Source organism: Rhineura floridana, chromosome 2 (assembly GCF_030035675.1).
Source record: "Rhineura floridana isolate rRhiFlo1 chromosome 2, rRhiFlo1.hap2, whole genome shotgun sequence".
Taxonomy (NCBI): Eukaryota; Metazoa; Chordata; class Lepidosauria; order Squamata; family Rhineuridae; genus Rhineura; species Rhineura floridana.
This window is the reverse complement of record NC_084481.1, coordinates 236104023-236125509: the sequence shown is the minus strand read 5'-3', so window position 1 is coordinate 236125509 and position 21487 is coordinate 236104023. Positions and strand designations below refer to the sequence as shown.

The following is a 21487-nucleotide window of genomic DNA, read 5'->3' as shown; positions in this document are numbered from 1 at the left end:
CTCTCCCTTCCGGCAAGCAGTTGCAATGTGACCAACCTCAGCATTGCTGTCTGCCACACCATCTGCTACTGGCTTCCATGCCCATGATCCATGTCAGTGTTGCTAGCCAGTGGGAGGCACTATGTGAGGGCCTTGACTCAGATGGAACACTGCACTGGGAATAGGGAAATCACCTGTGGGATGCTGACCCCCGTGACGTGTTAGGCCAGATCAGTGCTGACTTTTCTTCCTCCTTCCTTGGCCGTGCATGAGGGTGCTGCAGGAATCAGGAAATGCAGCTGTGGAATCTCTCTCAACAGCTAACAGACGCCAGAAATGTTCATACTTGGGAGTTGGTGTGTGTGTGCTGGACATTACTGAAATGTTTCTACATAACTCATAGGTACCCCAACAACCCCAAATGGTGATAAGTCACTCTTAATGGCCTTCATATACACAGGGAGACACTTTTAAGGATGGTCCTGCACAGTTGACAGTGTTGGTGGCCAAACAGACGCCAGGGGAGATTGGTTTAACCTTGGGGCTTTCCTCTCAGGTTCAACCTCAGGGCTTTCCTCTCAGGTTTTTCATATTGTGAGGCATTGAATAAAAGAGGTGGCATTATCTATCACTGCCTGAAGAAGTTATGGAAAGATTTCTGGTACAGCCCTCTGATGGACACTTCTGATATCTCCAATCACTCTTCCAAATGAATCCATCACAAGTAACAATAATGCATTTGGTTACTTTCTGCTAGGGAAGAAATGTCCCACCGTGCAGAATGGCCTGCTCAGCAGCAGCCTGGTGAGACGGTCACATACAATCCTACCCATTGTCCATCCATCATGCACAGGACATCCCATAAGGCCCACAAGTTATGTTGTGATTAAGAAAAGAAGGATGTTGGTAAGCAACAACACCCCCATCCCCTGAGCAAAGGTACTGTAGGATCCATGAACATTTCTCACATCCCCCCTCTACTGGTTTAAAATCCTAAATCAAGGGTGGGGGACTCTCTAGCCCACACACTTAATGCAAGGGCTCCTGCAAGGGCATCCATTGCAGTCTTGGGGTGGGTAAAAAAGGAACCAGTATCCTCTAGTGTTTTAGGGGCAATTACTTTGAAATTTGCAGACATGGAAGAGGAACGAAACTTGCCAAATTCCAGGTAAATAGGTCCAGGCTCCAAGGGGATTTGTGCTAGGCACCTTAAAAGTTTGTCTTAGATTGGGAAGAATTAAAAGGGATTCACTTTCTTAGGTAAAATCATTTCCTGAGGAAAAAAGGAATCTTCCTGTCCTCCCTCTGCATCCTGGCATCTTCCTAAAGGTGAGCAACATTCGTTTCTCCCTTGCAAAGGTTCCCCCTCTCTCAAGGCACTGGGACTGGATAGTGCTGGTAAACTTATTTTCCCTGGTTAAAAGCTAGACCTGTTGATCATGAAGAAGCTTCCCCTCCCCCCTCCTGATCCTGGCATTTTCCTTTAGCCAGAGAGGCAATTTTCAGTTTTACAAAGTTGCTCCTCCATATTTGTCTTAGTAAGCTTAGAAACATAGTCTCATTTCTAGGAGTTGTTTGCAGATTTTTTTTAAAAAAAAATGTTTGGATCACCGAGGCAACACAAAGCACTTCACAGGGCCCTGCTTCAAGCAGATTCTGCTTCACCAGCTCAAAATTCCTCAGAGGCACCCTCCTTTGGCTCAGGATTCCTCTGACCCTGATGTATACCTCTTCTACACCCCCCCCCAATAATCTTTGTACTGAAGAGTGGTATTGAACTCTAATAAATAAACACATTGTTAACTTAGCTAAGGGGCTCCTTGGAAGACCATTTCTGGGAACAACATACCACAATGCTGGAACTGGAACTGTTTGTGTGTGTGTGTGTATGGGTAAGAAATTACTTATGCCCCAAATGTCTGAAGAACCACTTCCTTCTCTACAGATCCTCTCAGGTGTCAAGATCTTCAGAGGGTGCCCTCTTACTAGTCTCTCCATGCTCAGAAGCACAGGGGAAGGTTGTCTAGAGAAGGGCATTCTCTGACGCAGCTCTAAGCTGTGGATCTTCCTTCCCATAGAGGTGCATCAATCATCCCCATGATGTCGTTTCCACCATTTGCTGACACATTTCTTTACCCTGGCCATTGACAGTTACGATACATGTGATTTTTGGAGGAACCCCTCTATTGTCCAGTGCACATTCTTTGGTTCATTTTAAATTGTTTTATTGGCTTTTAATATTATATGATTATATGGTTGTAACTAGGGATGGAATGATCTTTCAGTTTCGCTTCTCTCAGTGTCTCATTTTTCTAATCTTAAATTTGGTTCTCCACATTTCTGTAGCAATTTGCAATTTTGTTTCAGCATTTTAGTGTGAATTTCTCCTATTAAATAGATTTTTAAATGCAGTTTTGACCAACTCACACATTTTTGCAAGCAATTTATCCTAATGTAATGCATTTCTGTATGTTCAATATTCTGTATGTTCATTAAATATTTTCTCTTTCTTCTAATATATGCATTTTTGTAAACGTTGCTTGGTTGGAGAACTGCATCATAAAATTCAGGTAAGTGCAAATGTCAAAGGATGGCTGTTTCAGTTCTTGTGTTGTTTCAGAAGGTGCAGATTTGATAAATTCAGCTTTCAATATGAACTGAATCAAATTTTTACTCCACCCTTAGTTGTAACCCTCCCTGCGACCTTGCGGTGAAGGGCAGGTAAGAAATCTGTTACCCTCCACCTAGTCCTCAGTTTCCACCACACATCATAGCAGGTCACAAGAGTCAGGAATCCACTCTTTGGGCATCAGAGGGCATTCACTTTGGCCATTTCAGAAAAAAAACCCTGCTCTCAATTCAGTCAGATGCAGCCAATGGGAGAAAGAGAGGGTGTGCTTGTTTGTTGCCCTTCGTTTTGCAGTTCAGATTTTTCCCCTGTCTTGTTTTTCAACTGCAGCACTCTTGGACGCCTGTTCTCCTTCTGGTGAGTCAGCTGCTTAACTTCCTTGAAGTCCTTAAAGGAAGCCTCCAAGGTCTGACCGTCCTGCCCTCTCTCCTCCCTCTGATGCCGATGTTAGTCATACAACAAACCACTCGGGGGACTTCCCCCCTGGATATAACGTGTGCTTTACAAGCCATGGCATTTCGCTTTCTAAAGGGTTAGCACAATGAGAGCTTCCCACTGCCGTCTTGTCCTTCAAGCCTCAGCTGACAAGTGACCTCTTCTTCCTTTTCACTTAACTCCTTAGTCATCACCCTCCCCCCAAATAATTTTTTTTTTAAAAATCAATCAAAATCTAAATCTAATCTAATCTAAAATGCACTGAGATTCAGAAAGGGTCTTTTTTCTTTTCTTTATCTATTTCTTCTTAAAGCACCAGCACCAATAAATATTAAGCAAAGAGCATATTGAATTATGCAGAATTTAGAGTGTACATCAAGATGCTTGATGCATTCTAACCACAAGAGTGGGGTCCAGTTTGGAATGTACTGAACAGAGGCAATGCAGTACTGTGGATGTGAGAGTCATCAGGGCCAACATTTACTTCTGTCATTTCCCTGCCATCAGTGGTTTGTGAATTAATTTTGCTGGCTTGTCATGCTCTGTAGATATATATAAGGCCCCATCCTCCCCCCCCCCAGCAGCTGTTTGTTAGCTCAGAAGGGCAAAAGGATACTTTTTGCCTGTGTGTGCAGCAGAGCAGGTCTGGATGCTCCTCTCTTGTTCCTGAGAAGCCAAGAGCGGCTTGTGGGCAACCTTCCAGGGCCTACATGCCAGTGGTGCGAAGCAAAAGTGTGTGGAGCATAGGGTTGCCAGGCTCAGGGCCTGAGGATGGTTCTGTATCTTTAAGAGAAGAGACAATTCAGCCAAGTGCAGGTGTTCTTGCAACACTGTTGCCAGGCCCAGCCTCCAGAGTTCTTCTGTATCCTTAAAAGTTGTGCAGGGGAAAGGGAGAATCTCATCTTGTGGTTTTTCCCATGACAATGTCGCAAGAACACTTGGCTGACTTTCTCTTCTCCCAAAGATACAGGATCAGTCTCAGGCTCTGAACCTGGCAACCCTACTTGCCACCCATTCCGACACAGATAACTGTTATTACCAAAACAGAGTCAAAAGGAGTTACAGAAGCACTCTCACCTGTGCTGCTGGAAATGTTGACGTCAATGCTGATATCTGATATCCCCCCACCCTTCAGAGATGCAACACAAGTGTACGTCCCAAAGTCAGTGAACTTCAGATCAATGATATCCAGGTTGGTGGTGCCCGGAGAGACGTCAGGGTCTGTTTGAGTAATAACCATCCTCTCGGAGCTGCGCAGCGGCCGGCCATTCTTAAACCAACTGAACGTGAGCTCTTCAGAAGGGACTGCCTCTACCTGGCAAGAGATCTTGACCTCCCTGCCAATCTGGATGTTGTCATCTTTATGATAAGGGTCGGGCGTGATCCAGAACCGTCCTTTCTTCAAGGCTAAAGGTAAGGTAAGCACAAGGTGATTCAGGGAGATGCAGCAAGAACCCCTCAGTGACAGCCCACTTTTTATCAGTTCACAGGAGAAACTTGGGATGAATGAATCTGCCAATTTTGGTTTCTCTCTGTTTCTCGTTTTTCCAGTCCTAAATTTAATTTTCCACATTTCTACAACAATTTGCAGTTTGTTTGTTTGTTTAAAAAGAGGCATGAAATTTAGTCAACATTTTAGTGCAAATTTATACTAACATACACATTTTTAAATGCAGTTTTGACTACCATGAACATTTCTGCAAACAATTTTCCCTATTATAATGCATTTCTGGCCCTATCAGCACTATACTGTACACTGAAAGGAGTTTCATATCACTTTAAATAGTCATGGCTTCCCCAAAGAATCCTGGGAAGTGTAGTTTGTTCAGGGTGCTGAGAATTGTTAATAGACCCTTATTCCTCTCACAGAGCTACAATTTCCAGAGTGGCTTGATAGTCAATCCCTCTTAGGAAACTCTGGGAATTGTAGCTCTGTGGAGGGGAATAGGGGTCTCATAACAACTCTCAGTGTCCTTAACAAACTATAATCCCCAGGATTCGTTAGGGGAAACCATGACTGTTCAAAGTACTACAATACTGCTTCAAATGTATAGTGCAGATGGGACCTCTGTATGTTATTTTCATGAATGTATGCATTATAATGCAAACTTTACCTTAACATTTTCCCTGACGTTTGTTTTTGTAAGTTGCTTTCAGTTCACTGTTCTGAAAATCATCATCATCATCATCATCATCATCAATACATTCACCTTTTGTACACATTGTTTGGAGAAACTGCATTGGAAAATTCAAGGAAGTGCAAATTTTGAAGGATAATTGTGTGTTGGATTCGCGTATTGGCTGGAAATGTGTGAATTAGGTAGTTTTTGATTAGAGTGTGAGCATCAGGTTTCTTCCTCTTTCCAAGGTGAGACACAACATCATGGTAAATCCTCTCCAAGGAGAGGGTGAGGGAAGCTTCACTGGGCTGGCATTTCTTGAAATAACATCTTTCATGCCTGCATCAGTCTCCCTGTTCCACATTGCCCCTTGCCTGAATGTGCTTTGCTATGTTAGGCTATAGGCACAGGGCCATTGAGACAGCAATGGTGCCACTCTGCCTGAGCGCCAACTGCCCTCACTTAGCCCCTGAGTACGGTGGGGTTTGGCGTGCCATAAGCTGCCTTGAAAATGTTCTTAATCGTTCCATATTGAAAAGAAAGCATGGCACCATTTAACATATTTTTAACAACTGCCACTATCTTACATGGCCTCTGCTCGTAATTTTGGCACCTTTACATCTACCTCTCATGTCAAAGATGTATAAAATGTATGTGTCTGCGTGGGAGACTTCAAACTGAATCAATATGAGTCTGCAACACTGAATAGCCTTTTGCGGAAGATGTGCTGGGCTTCAGATATATTATCTAAGCATAACCTTTGTGCCAATAAATGCTACTTATATAATTTCTGGCAGTATGCACGTCTATATTTTGCCTCACACTGGATAATGCCCACGAGGACAAAGACACTGGCAAGACATTTTAGTAAGTAAATGCTCAGACTAAATGCAAACATGACAAGACAAATACTGGAATGCAAATTTCAGCAGCAGCCTTGCCATGGACGCCATAGCCTAAGAGAGTTTCTGGTGCTTTTGAGCCCCCTTATTGGTCCGGCTGTTGCCTCCACGGCATTGTGTTTCCCAAGAGGAACAAGTCTGGGTGAAATCAGGACACAGCTGAATGTTTGTCTGCCTGGACCGATACGCTGACGTACTCACGGCTGACAAAGTGTGACATTATCTCTGCACTTGGCAAAGGCTCTAGACATCCCCATTGTCTCTGTGTCAGGACACCGTTCATAAGCTAATAACAAACAGTTTGCACATTTGCGCTGAACATTCAGCAATGCAGACTGGGGCAAGTCTCAGGACGGCACCCATACTTCACAGCAGGACAACTCCCTCCCCCCAATTCATCGGAATGGCACATATATAAATCTCACATCCACATTCAGTAGCTTTGATTCTTTTGTCATCTGTAATGTGCCAGGATCTCATGAGATTTCATTCTCAACCTACACGATTTACTTGATCAATCCGTTATATTGATTCAGGCTTCATCAATATGGTGCTCTGCAAATGGTTTGGGTACACCTCTCTTCAGCCTCAGCCAGAACTGGAGGGCACCAGATTGGTGAAGGCTGAGTTACACTGCTTACAATTTAAAAGATGTCTCAAATTAATCAGAGCAGTTAGTTATTTCCAGTAAAAAAAAAAACACTTTTAAAAAGAAAAGGATGGGTAGCATCTTAGAAGCAACATCCCTGCTTCTCTCATCCATGGAGCAGTGTGCCTGCACTTAAGCTGGTGCTTGCTGTGGCATAAGCATGATTTAAACACAAAAAGTGAATGCTTTTCTGCAGAAATATTGGTTTATCCATATGCACATTTATGTAGGTTTAACTGAATTAATTGACTGAGGGGGGGAACTAATTGGATTCATCAACTAGGTGGCCTTCTTTAATTGGGCAGCAGCCCAACAAATGCTTGACAAGGTCATGTGTCAAGGTCTCCAGTCTCTGGATGGTCTTCTGGGCACAATTCAAAAACCAAGGTTCTGTTTTTCACCTCTGAAGCAATAAACGCCTACTTGCTGTACAAGCTGCAGTAAATTTTCCTTTTTTAACCCCAATAATGCCCCTAGAAAGTCCTACATTTGTCTGCACGCTCATATGTACGTGTATATATCTGACTGCAGTGTGACACGAGGCACAGTTGGCACAATTCTTGCTGACTTCTTAGTTCTGGTGGCTGGATCCTCTACTCAAGGGTCACCAATGTGGTGCTCATGGGCACCAGTGCGTGCCCACCATAACTTTCTATGGTGCCCCTCAGAAATTCACAATGCATAAGAAACTCTTTGTGCTACCTGCTCATTTCCTGTTTGCACTGGCTCACGCTCCCTGGCACTGAAACACAGCCCATAAGCATGTCCACCTTCCAACAGATGCCAGGATTAGATGCCCACCCTCCCTTCCAGGAGAGGTACAAAGAACGTCTCTCTGTGAGTAAGGATGGTGACTTGCTGATGTAGATGTCTTTTCCCTGTTGATGGGGGTGTGGGAAGGAGTTGTGGCCAGCCTTTTGTGTTATACCACACCCCACAGCAGCCATTTTGTGACTGGCACCCATCGCACTTTCTCAAAATTCCAAATGTGCCCACTGGCCTCAAAGGTTTGGCAACCTCTGTCATATCTATCCACTTATGTTTGATGGCTGAAGGAGACTGTTCCCGGCAACCAGGAGATCACTGGATGGAGGAATGTCTTTAACTGTAATCATGGGTTTTTAAAAAATGTTTTTAAGTGTAATGGTATTTTTGGAGTGTTTTTAATTGTTTTTAGAATATTGAATCTTTTCTTTTTGTTGTTAAACTGTTTTGTTCATGTGTTTTCTGCCCTGGGCCTTTTCAGGAGGGTGGGTATGGTATAAATTCAATAAATAATAATAAAATAATAATGATATAGACAGATTATTGTAGCTTACAACAATCACAACCCCATAAACACAACAATAAAAGAGATAGAGTCAACAATTAAAGCCAAACTCCACAAACACTGTCTATGTTACAAAATAAGTCTCCCAGAATAAAAAAATCTTGCATAGCTCGCAAAAAGCAGGGAGTGAGGGGACCATCCAAGCTTCACGATTTGGGGTCCAAGGTATTTATTGGACTGCCTGCACCCATCCTGTTCTGCTCACACATTCAGATCTGTTTCAGAGGGTCTCATGGTGTACTCACCTCTTAGGTCAGTAAGACGGATGGCCACAAATGAGATATCCTTCTCTACGGTGGCCCCATGTCTCTGGAATTCCCTTCCATTGGACCTGTATTAAGTGTCTATGTTGCAGGGTTTTTGGAAAGAGCTAATTTGGCCTTCACAATGTGATATTTATTAGCTGGGCGATGGTCTGGTTGAAGAATTATTATTGCTCTGACAGATATAGATATAGATAGATATAATCACATAATAGATGTGCTATGTTGCTGAATTGTAGCTTTAAGCTACACAATTTTGTATGATTTCCTCTTTTAAGATAAATAAACAAACTGCTGTGGCCCAGAAAAGCAGCCTCTGGACAGTGGCAATTTTCGTGGCTACTGCTGCACAATCAGAAATCTCCTCCCACCCCTTGCCTGAGACACATCCACTTTCCTCTTCTCCCAGGCATTTTAGCATGTGTTTTTAAATTGCTTTTTAAATATGTGTTTTTAAATTTGTATATTCGTTTTTAATGTTTTTAATTGTTGTAAACTGCCCAGAGAGCTTCGGCTATGGGGCGGTATACAAATGCAATAAACAAATAAACAAATGAATATTTCAAAGCAGCTCCACAACAGTTTTACTTGCCATAAGACTGATCTGTGGCAAGGATGGTCTCTTCCATTCCCTCCCCTGATAAAATGCATTTCTAATGTACAAATTAAGTTGCAAGTGCCTTGGCTAAAACCTATTTGCATTCTCTGATGTAATGGTGTCCCTGGCCTTGCTCAACCCCAAGCACTCCTCTAATCCATCAAAACATCCCTATCTTGCAAACACACATTTCATTGGACATGAATAGCATCAAAGGGAGCCTTTCAGCTCTACTGCATCAACAGACTTTGCTAGAATAGTTACTGGAAGTCAGCTCCCACCTATGCTCACACAAGGGACCTGGGACTACTTAGTTCTCTGTTTGCTGAGGGTGTTTTCATGTTTGACCATGCAAAGCCTGTGGTGTCAACTGTATTAAGGAACAGACCTGGGCGACTGAGCAAATTGGACAAGAGCTGAGTCAACATTTCTTTGAAGACATGTGTTTGGGGTTTTTGGAAGAATATTCCTGATATTTTTCTCTTTCTCTCACTCCCACTCCACCTTGTGATAAAGAAGGGCACTCTGTAAAACAGGGATAGGGACTCTGTGTCCATCTGGATGTTGGAGTCTAATATCTAGATGGACACAGATTCCCTCTCCCTGTTTTAGACTCAGCCAACATGGCCAACAGCCAAGGATGATTGCAGTTTGAGTCCAACAACATCTGGAGAGCCACAGATTTCCTGTCCTTAGTATAGATTTTTCTATGAATATTCTCCATGTCCCCCTCCCCCTGATAGCCACCATCCCCACCATCACACACAATGTCCTAGAATGAATTATGTTAGGTCTGGGGATTTGGGTGGATGCAAAATGCTGGCCTACAAGAACCTGTCAAAATGGGGGGGGGAGAGAGAGAAGCTGTGCTATTGCATTGCTAAAGGTGAGACCCACGCCTCAGAAACGGTTGGGGAATCTGTCCTCCCTCTGGAGAAATGTGATTGAATGGTCATCCACACACCCTGCACTGCCAGGTTCTCTGCCCTGAAACAGGGTGGAGAATTTCAAGGGGCCATATACTGTCATGCTTATTTCTTGCGGATGTTTTATATTGTTCCAGGTGGGTGTTGTTTGTTTTATTAATTGTTGGTGGTTGGTGTTCTTACCTCTCCCCTCTCCAATAACAATAAAGATTTGCACACAACTCTGAAGTTCGACCTCAAGTGCATTATCAAACTCCATGCAAGTTTGGGGAAGCTTCTGGAAACAGAAGTGATGGTTGCTTTGTTTGAACTTTGGACATGCTTGCAGATTAGGCCACCTTCATAGGTAATGTGCACCCTTGAGAGCTTTTGCTGCTTATCAGTCCTACAACTCTCTGCCTTCACCAAAACATTACTTGCAAAGGAAACCATCTTCAAATCCAAATTACTCTTTTTTTCTCCATATGCACCTGCAAGCCCAGGCAAAATACAAAGCAGAAGTGGCATCTTGCAGTGATATTCCTAGAGCCTGATTTACAAATGAACTAAGGAGAGGAAGTATGATATACTGCCACTAATTTCAGTAAGGCTAAACTTGCTCAAAAGCCCAAGGTATTATTTAAGGCTGATCTGCAGCTAATTGGATATTAATTCCCTTTCCCAAACATTCCCTTTAGTTTAGAGAAAAGGCGGGTCAGAGGAAACATGATAGAAGTGTATAAAATTATGCATGACATTGAGAAAGTGGATAGAGAAAAGTTCTTCTCCCTCTCTCACAATACTAGAACTCGTGGACATTCAAAGAAGCTGAATGTTCGAAGATGAAGGACAGACAAAAGGAAGTACTTCTTTACTCAGCGCATAGTTAAACTATGGAATTTGCTCCCACAAGATGCAGTAATGGCCACCAGCTTGGATGGCTTTAAAAGAAGATTAGACAAATTCATGGAGGACAGGGCTATCAATGGCTACTAGCCGTGATGGCTGTGCTGTGCCACTCTAGTCAGAGGCAGCATGCTTCTGAAAACCAGTTGCCAGAAGCCTCAGGAGGGGAGAGTGTTCTTGCACTCGGGTCCTGCTTGCGGGCTTCCTCCAGGCACCTGGTTGGCCACTGTGAGAACAGGATGCTGGACTAGATGGGCCACTGGCCTGATCCAGCAGGCTCTTCTTATGTTCTTATGTTAACATACCCAGTAGCAAGAGAGGTCTTTAGAGCTGAATAGGGGAATGCACCCACAAAAAATGTTTGCAACAAACAAATCAAGAGAATGGGAATCTAGGAATCCAGTACTGAAGGCAGAGCACATGCCTGATGTGTGGAGAAGGTCTCCGGTTCCATCTTCAGCAGGTCTGCTTGGAGAGCTGCTGCCAGTCAGAGCAGACAAGCTAGATGGAGCAATGGTCTGACTCAATATAAGGCAATTCTGAATGTTTAAGGTGGCACGGGGGAAAGACATCAAACAGAAGTGCTTTTACCAAGAGAAAGAGACTCTGTTACAAAACTGAAGGACTGCCAAGATGAGGATGTTTGGATTTGTAAAGGAGGCACTCTGGATCTTCTCAATGAGGATAAATGTGGGACTGGAGGTTTTATTGTGAAATAGGGTTTCCAGGCCACTGCAGACTACAAATGTACATTTCTTCTAATATTTTTTATTTATTTATTTATTTAATTACATTTCTAGACCGCCCTATAGCAGAAAGCTCTCAGGGCGGTGTACAACAAATAAAATCGCAATTAAAATATGAGCAAGTGTGAAAAATATAGTACAATTATAAAAACATTAAACATGATAAAAATCTGAAATAGAATTGCCATTGAGTTTATAAATTAAGATCCATATTAGGTTTAAAATATTAAATTTAAAATGTTTAAAATGCCTGGGCGAAAAGGTAGGTTTTTACCTGGCGCCGAAAAGATAACAGAGAAGGCGCCAGGCGTATCTCGTCTGGGAGGGCATTCCATAGTTCGGGGGCCACCACCGAGAAGGCCCTAGATCTAGTTGTTGATCTCCGGGCCTCTTTATGAGTTGGGACCCGGAGAAGGGCCTTCGACGTCGAGCGTAGTGAACGGGTAGGTACATAGCGAGAGAGGCGTTCCACCAGGTATTGCGGTCCGATGCCGTTTAGGGCTTTATAGGTAAGAACCAACACTTTGAATCTGGCCCGGAAACATATCGGTAGCCAGTGCATTGTTTGTGCACAGTTTTGCAGAATGTACACATTTTGAGAGCTATTCTGCTAAGGGCGGTATATAAATTGAAATAATAAATAAATAAATAATTTTTTTACAAAGCAGTCTCCTCTCCTGTAAAAACATAACGGCATTTTTGTATGCCTAGCCTGAGAGCTTCCAGAAGTGTCTGCCTACTGATGGAAATATAACACTAAACCAGATGGGCCTACTGAACCCATGGCTCCTAATTCTGGTGGCCGTAAGTCCTATTTTACGGAGAGTAGACCTGCAATTGGACTATGACTCCCATCAACCCCAATCAGTAGGGCAAAGAATTGGGGGTTATGGGAGTCACTGTCCAAAAGATGCTCGCAAGGCTGCTTTTTTAAGGTCGGCATGTACTATCTGTATGATTTCCACCATCAATATCTAATGAAGGTTAACTATTTAATTTTTGCAAATTGTATTTTTTTATTGTTTTATAGATGTGTTTTTATATTTGTGCTCTTTTGTAAGCCACCTTGAGGGCCTTTTGGCCGAAAGTCGGGGTAGAAATATTAAAATCAAATCAAATCAAAATATCTGTAAGGCAACAGGTTGGGGAAGGCTAGGGTAAACCATTCATCTGGCTTCAGATGACTTCCTGCACTGAAGGAAGTGCCCACCACAACACTACTACAGTATCTTCCATTAAGTGGACACTGTGAAATGTCTATCTTAAAAGGGAAAATCACATACAGAAAGGGCACCCCATGTTTTAAAAGGGCAAATGACAACAACTAACAGCACAAGATAGTTAAGGACAGCCCTATCTTGGTAACCTCAAGTTCCATCAGTTTGAAGATGCCAAGAAGTGGAAGCACCGTCTCCCGGCATCTCCCAGCACAAAAGCCCCCAAATGCAGTCTCTGAATAACAAGCTATAGATTTGTAGTCCAAGAAAGGAGAAAGTTCCTATTCAGATAAGGATGGAGGCCAACCATGTGGAAATACTCATTCCTGCTTCCCTTTCCACATGCAGTGGGGAGTTCAGGGTAGCTTTCACAAAGAGGGGAGAGATCAGGAAGCTTCTGGTTTTGATGTGATATTCTTGTTGGGAAGGTGGAGGAGCTGCCACTCCATTGGCCTCCCATGGGATTATCTCCTGGCTCACTCAAATGAAAACACAGGTGAGATGGGGAAGGGCAGCTAGGATGTAGCGGCTGCAGATCGTTAATCTGAGACCCAGAGTAGCTACGTCAAAGGCAAAATGCTGGAGTGATGGTGGAAATCCCAGGAAATCTATGAGTGGAAAGGAATAGATGCTGGAACAAGAGAAAACAGCCAAGGATTTGGTAGCTGGTTCCTCTCCATTTGAATTCTGACAGTCCAGCTTTCAGTAGCAACCCACCATTTCTTTTGTTTCCAATTGTTTTCACAATTGCCAATTTGCATTTTTCTCAGCAATAATAAATAAATAACGTAATTGCTAACGAAAGTTCTAATGAAACTGCTTATACTGTAGGCACTTGTTCCACCATTTTGTTCTATTTAAATATCAGTGAGGCAGCTAATCACCCATTAATTCTGTCTCTTGCCTCAGACTAACTGCCGTGCTACTTAACAAGGACTGTCCCCCACTCCCTATTCTTGTTGTTTTGCAGGACTTTTGATTGTTAAAGGTGATTGCCACCACACCAATGAAGACTCATGACACATATATGGATTAATGTTATATTTATTAAAATAGAACACATAATCAGTTGAATCCAAATCAGTCAATCATTATATATTTCAATTATTTCAGGCAGGTGAGGCTCCACCTATCTGGGAGGGTATAGACCCTCCAATACAGAGGCAACTCAGTCACTTCGGACTGTAACTCCCCAGTCAAGGATTTGGGAAAAGTTATCCCTCCTTGGTATCGGAGTCAGGTATGTGGTTCCAACCCCGGCATCCTGGCCCCGCCGTACAAGCGTTCACCCTGATGTGCAAGCTGGTCCCACGTGGACACTCCCTAGATCCACACAGACATTAAGCCCTGATGTTTCCCTAGGGAGTGCCCTTTACCAAAGTGCCTCATCCTCCTTACTTTTAACCCCCATTACCTCACCTACCCGAATTCCATGCCAGCCAATCCGGAATCACCACAACCCTCCCCCCCGACAAGCCAAGCGAATCAACCCAAGCAGTATGGAGTAGCCAAAACCAAAGAGATTCTGAAATCAGGATCTCCAAAAAAAATTCCTACTCAGCCCCATTTGGCAACTAGCAGAGCCCATACTGACAAGTGAGGGAGGGCGGGTGACACAAGGCAAAAAAGGCACAATATTAGGGAGGAGCACACTATTTATAGCTGCTCCGTCCCTTCACCTGATAGTGCAAAAAAACCCCCACCTGACTACTAGAAAACCTTCTAGAACCTTCCCGAGTCTTCCTGGCAATGGGGTGGCGGCAAACACGCCCCCGCCAAGGCAGGAACGCCATTGTTATCACCTGGACAGAAGTTAAGAATGCATCAGCTTAGAGGAAAGCTGATTACAAAGACAATAACATAAAATTTGGAGCAGATTAAAAAAAAAGTGCCTAAGAAAGCCGTGACCCGCTGCAAAAAATCAATGCTGGTCCGAAAACATTGAAGATTATCGGATTATGTCAAAACCCGGTAATAAATGCAATTTAGCGAATATTCTTCTCCATCCCTAGTCACTATCTTATACTCCACTTCAAGCAGCAAAACATCTTGGCCAGCCCTGGTTTGGTAGGGAGCAAGGAGAGGGCCTTTTCAGTTGTGGCACCCAGATTTTCTCCATATGATCTTTGTCACTGTTTCTCCTAAAGCAGCAGGGACAAGAGGCTGCAGTATGTGAGGCCTGAGCCCTCTTCAGCCATGGGATTATCAGGTGCCACTTTTTGCATCTTCCAGACTAAGATCTGCAACTGGGTGGAAACTTCTGCTTTTGGTGAGATGGTCTTTGGACCTCTTCCAGCTGTCTGATTCGATGAATGGGGTGCAGGCAAAACCTCACAGGGACACAGGAAATACCCTTACACCAAGTCAGACTAATCATCCATCTGTCTCAGTATTCTCTACACTGATTGGCAGTGGCTCTCCAGGGTTTTAGACACGGGGCATTCCCAGTGCTACTTGGAGGAAGGAATGTTTGAAGCTGCCTTATACTAGCTCAGACCAGGAGAAATGGATTTCTTTCTCTTATTCACCTACAACAGGCATTAAAACAGGTCAAGCTCACTTTGCTTCAAATTCCTGAGCGTCTTTCCGTGCCAAGAATGGCTAAAATATGACCGGCAGATCATTAATTTAGTATTGTTTAAGCCAATGCGTATAATCTCTTGATTAATATACTTTTACTATGTGATCTTGGAAAACGAGGTTTCTGATCTCGCATACTATAAGGCCTGCATCCCTCTGTGTTTGATGGAGAGTGGCTGGCTCTGATTTACCCTTTTTCATTTACTGTGTTCCCTAATTATTCTTTATATTATATTCTTTATATTATGTGGCTTTCAGTTTTAATATGGTGATTTAAAATTAATCTTTTTCATATAGCAGTGTAAATTATAAGTGGAATTTTATATAGGACTTCCAGTCCTCTAAGAGGAACCAAAATTGGCCTTGCACAGGCTGTTATGTCCTAGAGATGTCCCAGGCCAGCTTGGCTGATCAGAAGCCATGATAGAATGGAATTTAATGGTACATATTGGTTTCAGAACGGTACAAGATCATCAGTAACAATTTATGACAGTAGAATAGGGGTAATATCAGTCAAGGGGACAGATTGATATTAATCTGAGATGACAACCACACAATGGGGATGGGAGGTATAAGAACATAAGAAGAGCCTGCTGGATCAGGCCAGTGGCCCATCTAGTCCAGCATCCTGTTCTCACAGTGGCCAACCAGGGGCCTGGGGGAAGCCCGCAAGCAGGACCCGAGTGCAAGAACACTCTCCCCTCCTGAGGCTTCCGACAACTGGTTTTCAGAAGCATGCTGCCTCTGACTAGGGTGGCAGAGCACAGCCATCATGGCTAGTAGCCATTGATAGCCCTGTCCTCCATGAATTGGTCTAATCTTCTTTTAAAGCCATCCAAGCTGGTGGCCATTACTGCATCTACTTGATTATGAATATACATGTATTCATTTTAATAAAGCTATCTGGTTGGTTGGAAATATTTCAAGAGGGAAGAAACTGTGATGTTACATGGGGAAGAACTTGGGGGATTGGTTAATTGCTGTCACATGTTGTAATTGTACTGAATAAAAGGAGCTTGCACAAGGTGCCTCTTTACAGTCCCTTCAAGATTTTCTGGGGGTCTGTCCCTGTATATGCTTGTAGAAATAAAGGCCTACTTTTTTGCTTTAAGCCTGTGTCATTGATTACTTAAGGGACCCCCAGCAAAAGATCCCAAGGAGAAAGAATTCTCCAACACTCCTGTAATGCACTGTAGGTGGGGCTGCCCTTGTAGATGGTCCGGAGGCTACAGCTGGTGCAGAATGTGGCAGCTAGGCTGGTTAGTGGAGCAGCCTAAAGGGACAAGTGTCAACAGTCCTGAAAGCCCTGCACTAGCTGTCAGTGAGCTACCAGGCCAAATTCTAAGTGTTAGTGCTCGTTCATAAATCCCTAAATGGCTTGAGACACAAGCATCTTAAACAGCACCCTCCCCACTATCAATCATCTCAAACTTTGCAATCGGCAGGTGAGGACTTGTTGCTGGTGCTACCACAGGTGGCTGCCTGGCTGGCAATGGCCCATGACAGGGCCTTTGCAGTGGAGGCTCCACATTTGTGGAATGCCCTCCTTGGGGGGGGGTGCATCTGCCTCCTTCATTATTGACTTTCAAGAGGAATTTGAAAACATTCCTGATGACCCGGGCATTTCATGGCCGAAAGACACTGTTCCAGGCAACCTAAAATCACTGGGCTCCTTCGGGAGAAAGGGTGGGATATATGTTGAATAAATAAATAAATAACTGCACTCCAGACTTTGCAGCAGATGCCAGAGGTTCACAGCTTCACAAGCGGAAGACGACGTGAGCCTGAGCAGCACAAAACCACTTGCAGGGTGTATTAGCGCCTTCGAATCTGCTCCATCCTCCTGGATGCCAGAAACTCTTTGCTCTGCTTTCAGTGGGACCTCCCTTGCTCCTTAGAATTTAACACATCCCCAACTTTTCAAAAAGCGTCACTGCAATTAAGCGGCAAGGCATTATCCTAGTAGGGCATCTCCAAACATTTTTTTAATATCAAGTAATTACTTGGCACTTAGGAGACCAGATGCATTCACATTTTCAATTTAAATGCAAATACTGTTGAAGGATTTACGCAGGTTGGTACCTCTAATTTTTATAAATGCTATTTTAGAGAGAGAGAGAGAGAGAGAGAGAGAGAGAGAGAATTTGATCTTTTGTGAGTGTCACACTTCAGATGTCTTTTTACCTAGGATCAAATTAATTAGGTACTGTCTGTTTTGCAAAATGTCAGTGGTGTTGGGGCCATGGGTGGGCTCTCGTTCTTCATTCGTTGGGCTGTATTCCACACATTATTTGGCATGTCTATGAAACATGGGAGTACATGGTAACATTCTTCAGCATTAACATATTGCAAGAGGATGATCAGGATGATCAGGGGACAAGGATGATCAGAGGACTGGAAACAAAGCCCTATGAGGAGAGACTGAAAGAACTGGGCATGTATAGCCTGCAGAAGAGAAGACTGAGGGGAGATATGATAGAAAGGTTGCCACATAGAGGAGGGCCAGGATCTCTTCTCAATCATCCCAGAGTGCAGGACACGGAATAATGGGCTCAAGTTGCAGGAAGCCAGATTTCGACTGGACATCAGGAAAACCTTCCTAACTGTTAGAGCCATACGACAATGGAACCAATGAGCTAGAGAGGTCGTGGGCTGTCCGACACTGGAGGCCTTCAAGAGGCAGCTGGACAGCCATCTGTCAGGAATGCTTTGATTTGGATTCTTGCATTGAGCAGAGGGTTGGACTTGATGGCCTTATAGGCCCCTTCCAACTCTACTATTCTATGATTCTAAGAGATCAGCCTCTCTGGGCATGTACAGAGGAATATTCTTTCACTATTAAGTAACTGCAGCTCACCATCATACCTCTGAGTCTGAAAAGCAGACAGCAGGGCAAGACAGTCCTTGAGTCACCCAGACATTTGCAGCAGGTGTGCTTTCAAGACTGCACTATGTGCACTTACTCAGGAGCAACTCAAAGGACTTTTCCTCAGAGTAACCCTGCTTAGGCCTTTACTGGGCATGCCTGTAAGATCGTAAGGACTTAAAGATCCATTCTAAAGCTGGCCACCAGCACCCACGTATCACTGTGGCTTGCTCCATGTGCCCTATGAGCACTATAGAATGCAAACAATTCCCCAAAACAGCCTCAATAGGGAATGCTTGCTGTGGCCACAGATCAGAGTACATGCTTTGCATGAAGAAGGTCCCAGAGAGCAGGTTCAATGCCACTGAGATGTATCTTGGATAGCAAGGCCAAGGAAGATTATCTCTTTTTTGAGAACCACTGCTCCTTGCAACCTTTCCTCAAAGCTTGATTGTACCTTTTCCCTCCCCTCCAACTACTTGGAGATACCCCCACCCTGGCACAGAAAGCTTTTAACCTATTGTTTAGGAATAATCATGACTGAATCTGGCTGCAACAAGGGTGATCAATAGGCTAGCTACATTTTAATGTGGTGCTGCCCATAAAATTGATATAGGAAATGCCTCGGCTGCTGGTATCCTTGTCTTGGATTCTGGTTGCAAAAGGCACAAGTCGATCAAACTGCATGGGTTGGCATTCTGTGTTTTTGTTCATGGCCTTGTGAACTCTGATGGGGGGGATGGGTGCTCTGCATAGGAAAAGGACAGCGATAATTGCATTGGCCACACCACAAACTTCAATCACTTGCAAACCACTTCTGCAGTTTTAGCTTCCAAAACTTTGCCCATTGTAGGTTTACTGAGACAGCTTAGATTTTTCTGTTAAGAGAATCCTATCATGTTTACATGATTACAGTTCCCAAGTTTGTGGAGTGGATGTGCTTTGAGTGGCAGGGAACGGCACCCTCCTCTGCAATTTTCCATCAGTAATGATGGAATCAGTAACTTTCCATCCAGGCTGGATTACTGTAATGCACTCTATGTGGGGCTGCCCTTGAGGTTGGTCCGGAAGCTGCAGCTTTTGCAAAATGCAGTGGTGTAACTGCTCACTGGGGCAGGATATCACCAACATCTCACCTTGCTGCTGAAAGAATTGCACTGGCTGCCCATTTGCTACCAGGCCAAGTTCAAGGTTCTAGTTTTGGTGTACAAAGCCCTATACAGCTCGGGACCAGGATACCTGAAAGACCATCTTCCCCCATATATACCCAGTCGATCACTGCGCTCTGCAGGTGAGGGCCTCCTGCAGATACCATCTTACCAGGAGGTCCGTTCCGCACAACATAGGAAACGGACCTTTAGTGTGGCAGCACCTATCCTGTGGAATTCCCTCCCCTTAAATATTAGGCAGGCGCCATCTCTGCTATCTTTTCAGCATCTTTTGAAGACTTTCCTCTTCTAACAAGCCTTTTAAGTACAGACCTTATCCCAGTCTGCATCTGCTTTTTTAAAAGATGTCTTGAAAGCTTTTTAAAAATATGTTTTGAAATATGTTTTCTTTTAATATATTTTAAAGTCTGTTTTATGATTTGAAAGTGTTTTTAGTGCTTTTGTTTGCCGCCCTGGGCTCCTGCTGGGAGGAAGGGCGGGATATAAATAAATAAATGAATGAATGAATGAATGAATGAATAAATGAATGAATGAAGGGGAAAGTGGTTGAGCCTGATGGAGCGCCACATTAAAAGGACAGAAGGAAAACACACACACACACACCTCTAGTTGATCATAGCAAGAGATTGCCTCCCCTGGTGGGGCATAGCTTGATTTAGCTGCAGATGACTCAAACAATATGCTGAAATGGCAAATGCTGCCCTAGACCCTGAAGCTCCCTCTTCATCCACATTCCTCCCTGATTACAGTGAGGCAACAGACCAAGAGAGCTATCTCCTTTTCCGTCATATTCCTAAGGTTGTTCTAAAAGCAAATGTTTCAAAGCATGTCACCCTTCCATGGTCAAAAGCACTATAGCTCAGAAGGCCTGATATGGAAGGCATTCTAAGTTAGTGATACACTAAGCGTAGATCTGCGCTTAGTCATGAAGGACCACCAAGTATAGCCGTGTTAACATCAGAAGCTGGGGAGAGAAAAATAAAAAAACAGGAAAAGGCTATCACCTTCATACAGCCTGGGAGCTTCCAGAGGTTCATTAGCTGGACTAGAGGGAGGGGTGAGAAATTAGGCTCAGTTTGCATTTCAAGCCAAGTTTATCAAATTCACACTTTTTGAAACAATATGAGAACTGAAACACAGCCATCCTTTGAAATTCACACTTATTTGGATTTTGCAATGCAGTTTGTCAACCAGACATTATTTACAAAAATACTTATGTCAGGGGGAAGTGTGCATAACAATGAATATGTGAGTGAAAATAACATACAAAAATGCATTATATGACGAGAAATTGCTTGAAAAAATGTGTACATGAGTCAAAACCGCCTACAAAAAATTATAACAAATTTGCACTAAAATGCTGGCGCATTTTCACGAGGATTTTAAAAAAAGAACTAACCACAGCTTGCTACAGAAATGCAGAGAACTGAGTTTAACCCTAACCCTGACCCTTATTGGAAACAAAAGGCCGATTCACATGGCTCTCAGGTCTGATTTGACACGTTGTTTCTTCTGGTCGTGTTTCAGGGCCAGATAGTTTTTATTCTTTGCAAAGGTCCTTGTAAGGGAAGGACAGCTGGTGTGTTCTGCTTCTGTGCAATGCCCCAGATGATCCAAGAGGGCGTGGAGGCTTCCATGAGGGCCACAGCCTCACAACGATGCCGCAGTGCATGCACAGCCGCTGGATAAAATGTGGCGCCTGGAGACTTTAGTGGTGGGGGCTATTGGGAGGGAGATGGAGGAGAGGACAGCAGACACAGATGTGAGGGAAGCAAGGAGAGCATGCGGAAGGCCTTTTGCTAAGGAGGAGGCATAGATGGGGAGGCAGGAAACGAAGGAAAGGGGTTGCCTTAGCAAGGGCTGGGGAACTGGGAAGAACAGAGAGGGGAAGCAAGAAAGAGGAAAGGCTCAGAGGCTCTTAACCCCAGTGGCGATCAATGAGAAGAGGAAGGGGGAGGAGGAAGGACAGGACCAGAGCTTGGAAAAGTTACTTTTTTGAACTACAACTCCCATCAGCCCCAGCCAGCATGGCCACTGGATTGGGCTGATGGGAGTTGTAGTTCAAAAAAGTAACTTTTCCAAGCTCTGACAGGAAAACCATATATTTCTATAGAAAGGGATCCTGTGGTGGAGCAGGGTGACCAAACCCTCTGAGCAAGGGCCCCACTAGAACATCTCTGAAGGTAAGACACC

The 21487-nt window shown here is 43.8% G+C and overlaps 1 protein-coding gene across 5 annotated transcripts in view; it reads right to left on the bottom strand.

Moving 5' to 3' along the window:
• MDGA2 (MAM domain containing glycosylphosphatidylinositol anchor 2) overlaps window positions 1–21487 on the bottom strand; it is a 588493-nt gene that overhangs the window by 218056 nt on the left and 348950 nt on the right. For all 5 annotated transcript variants that reach the window (XM_061612635.1, XM_061612637.1, XM_061612638.1 and 2 more), the window contains one exon: window positions 4121–4450. In XM_061612635.1, coding sequence (XP_061468619.1) covers window positions 4121–4450 — 330 coding nt within the window. The remainder of the gene's footprint in view (window positions 1–4120; window positions 4451–21487) is intronic.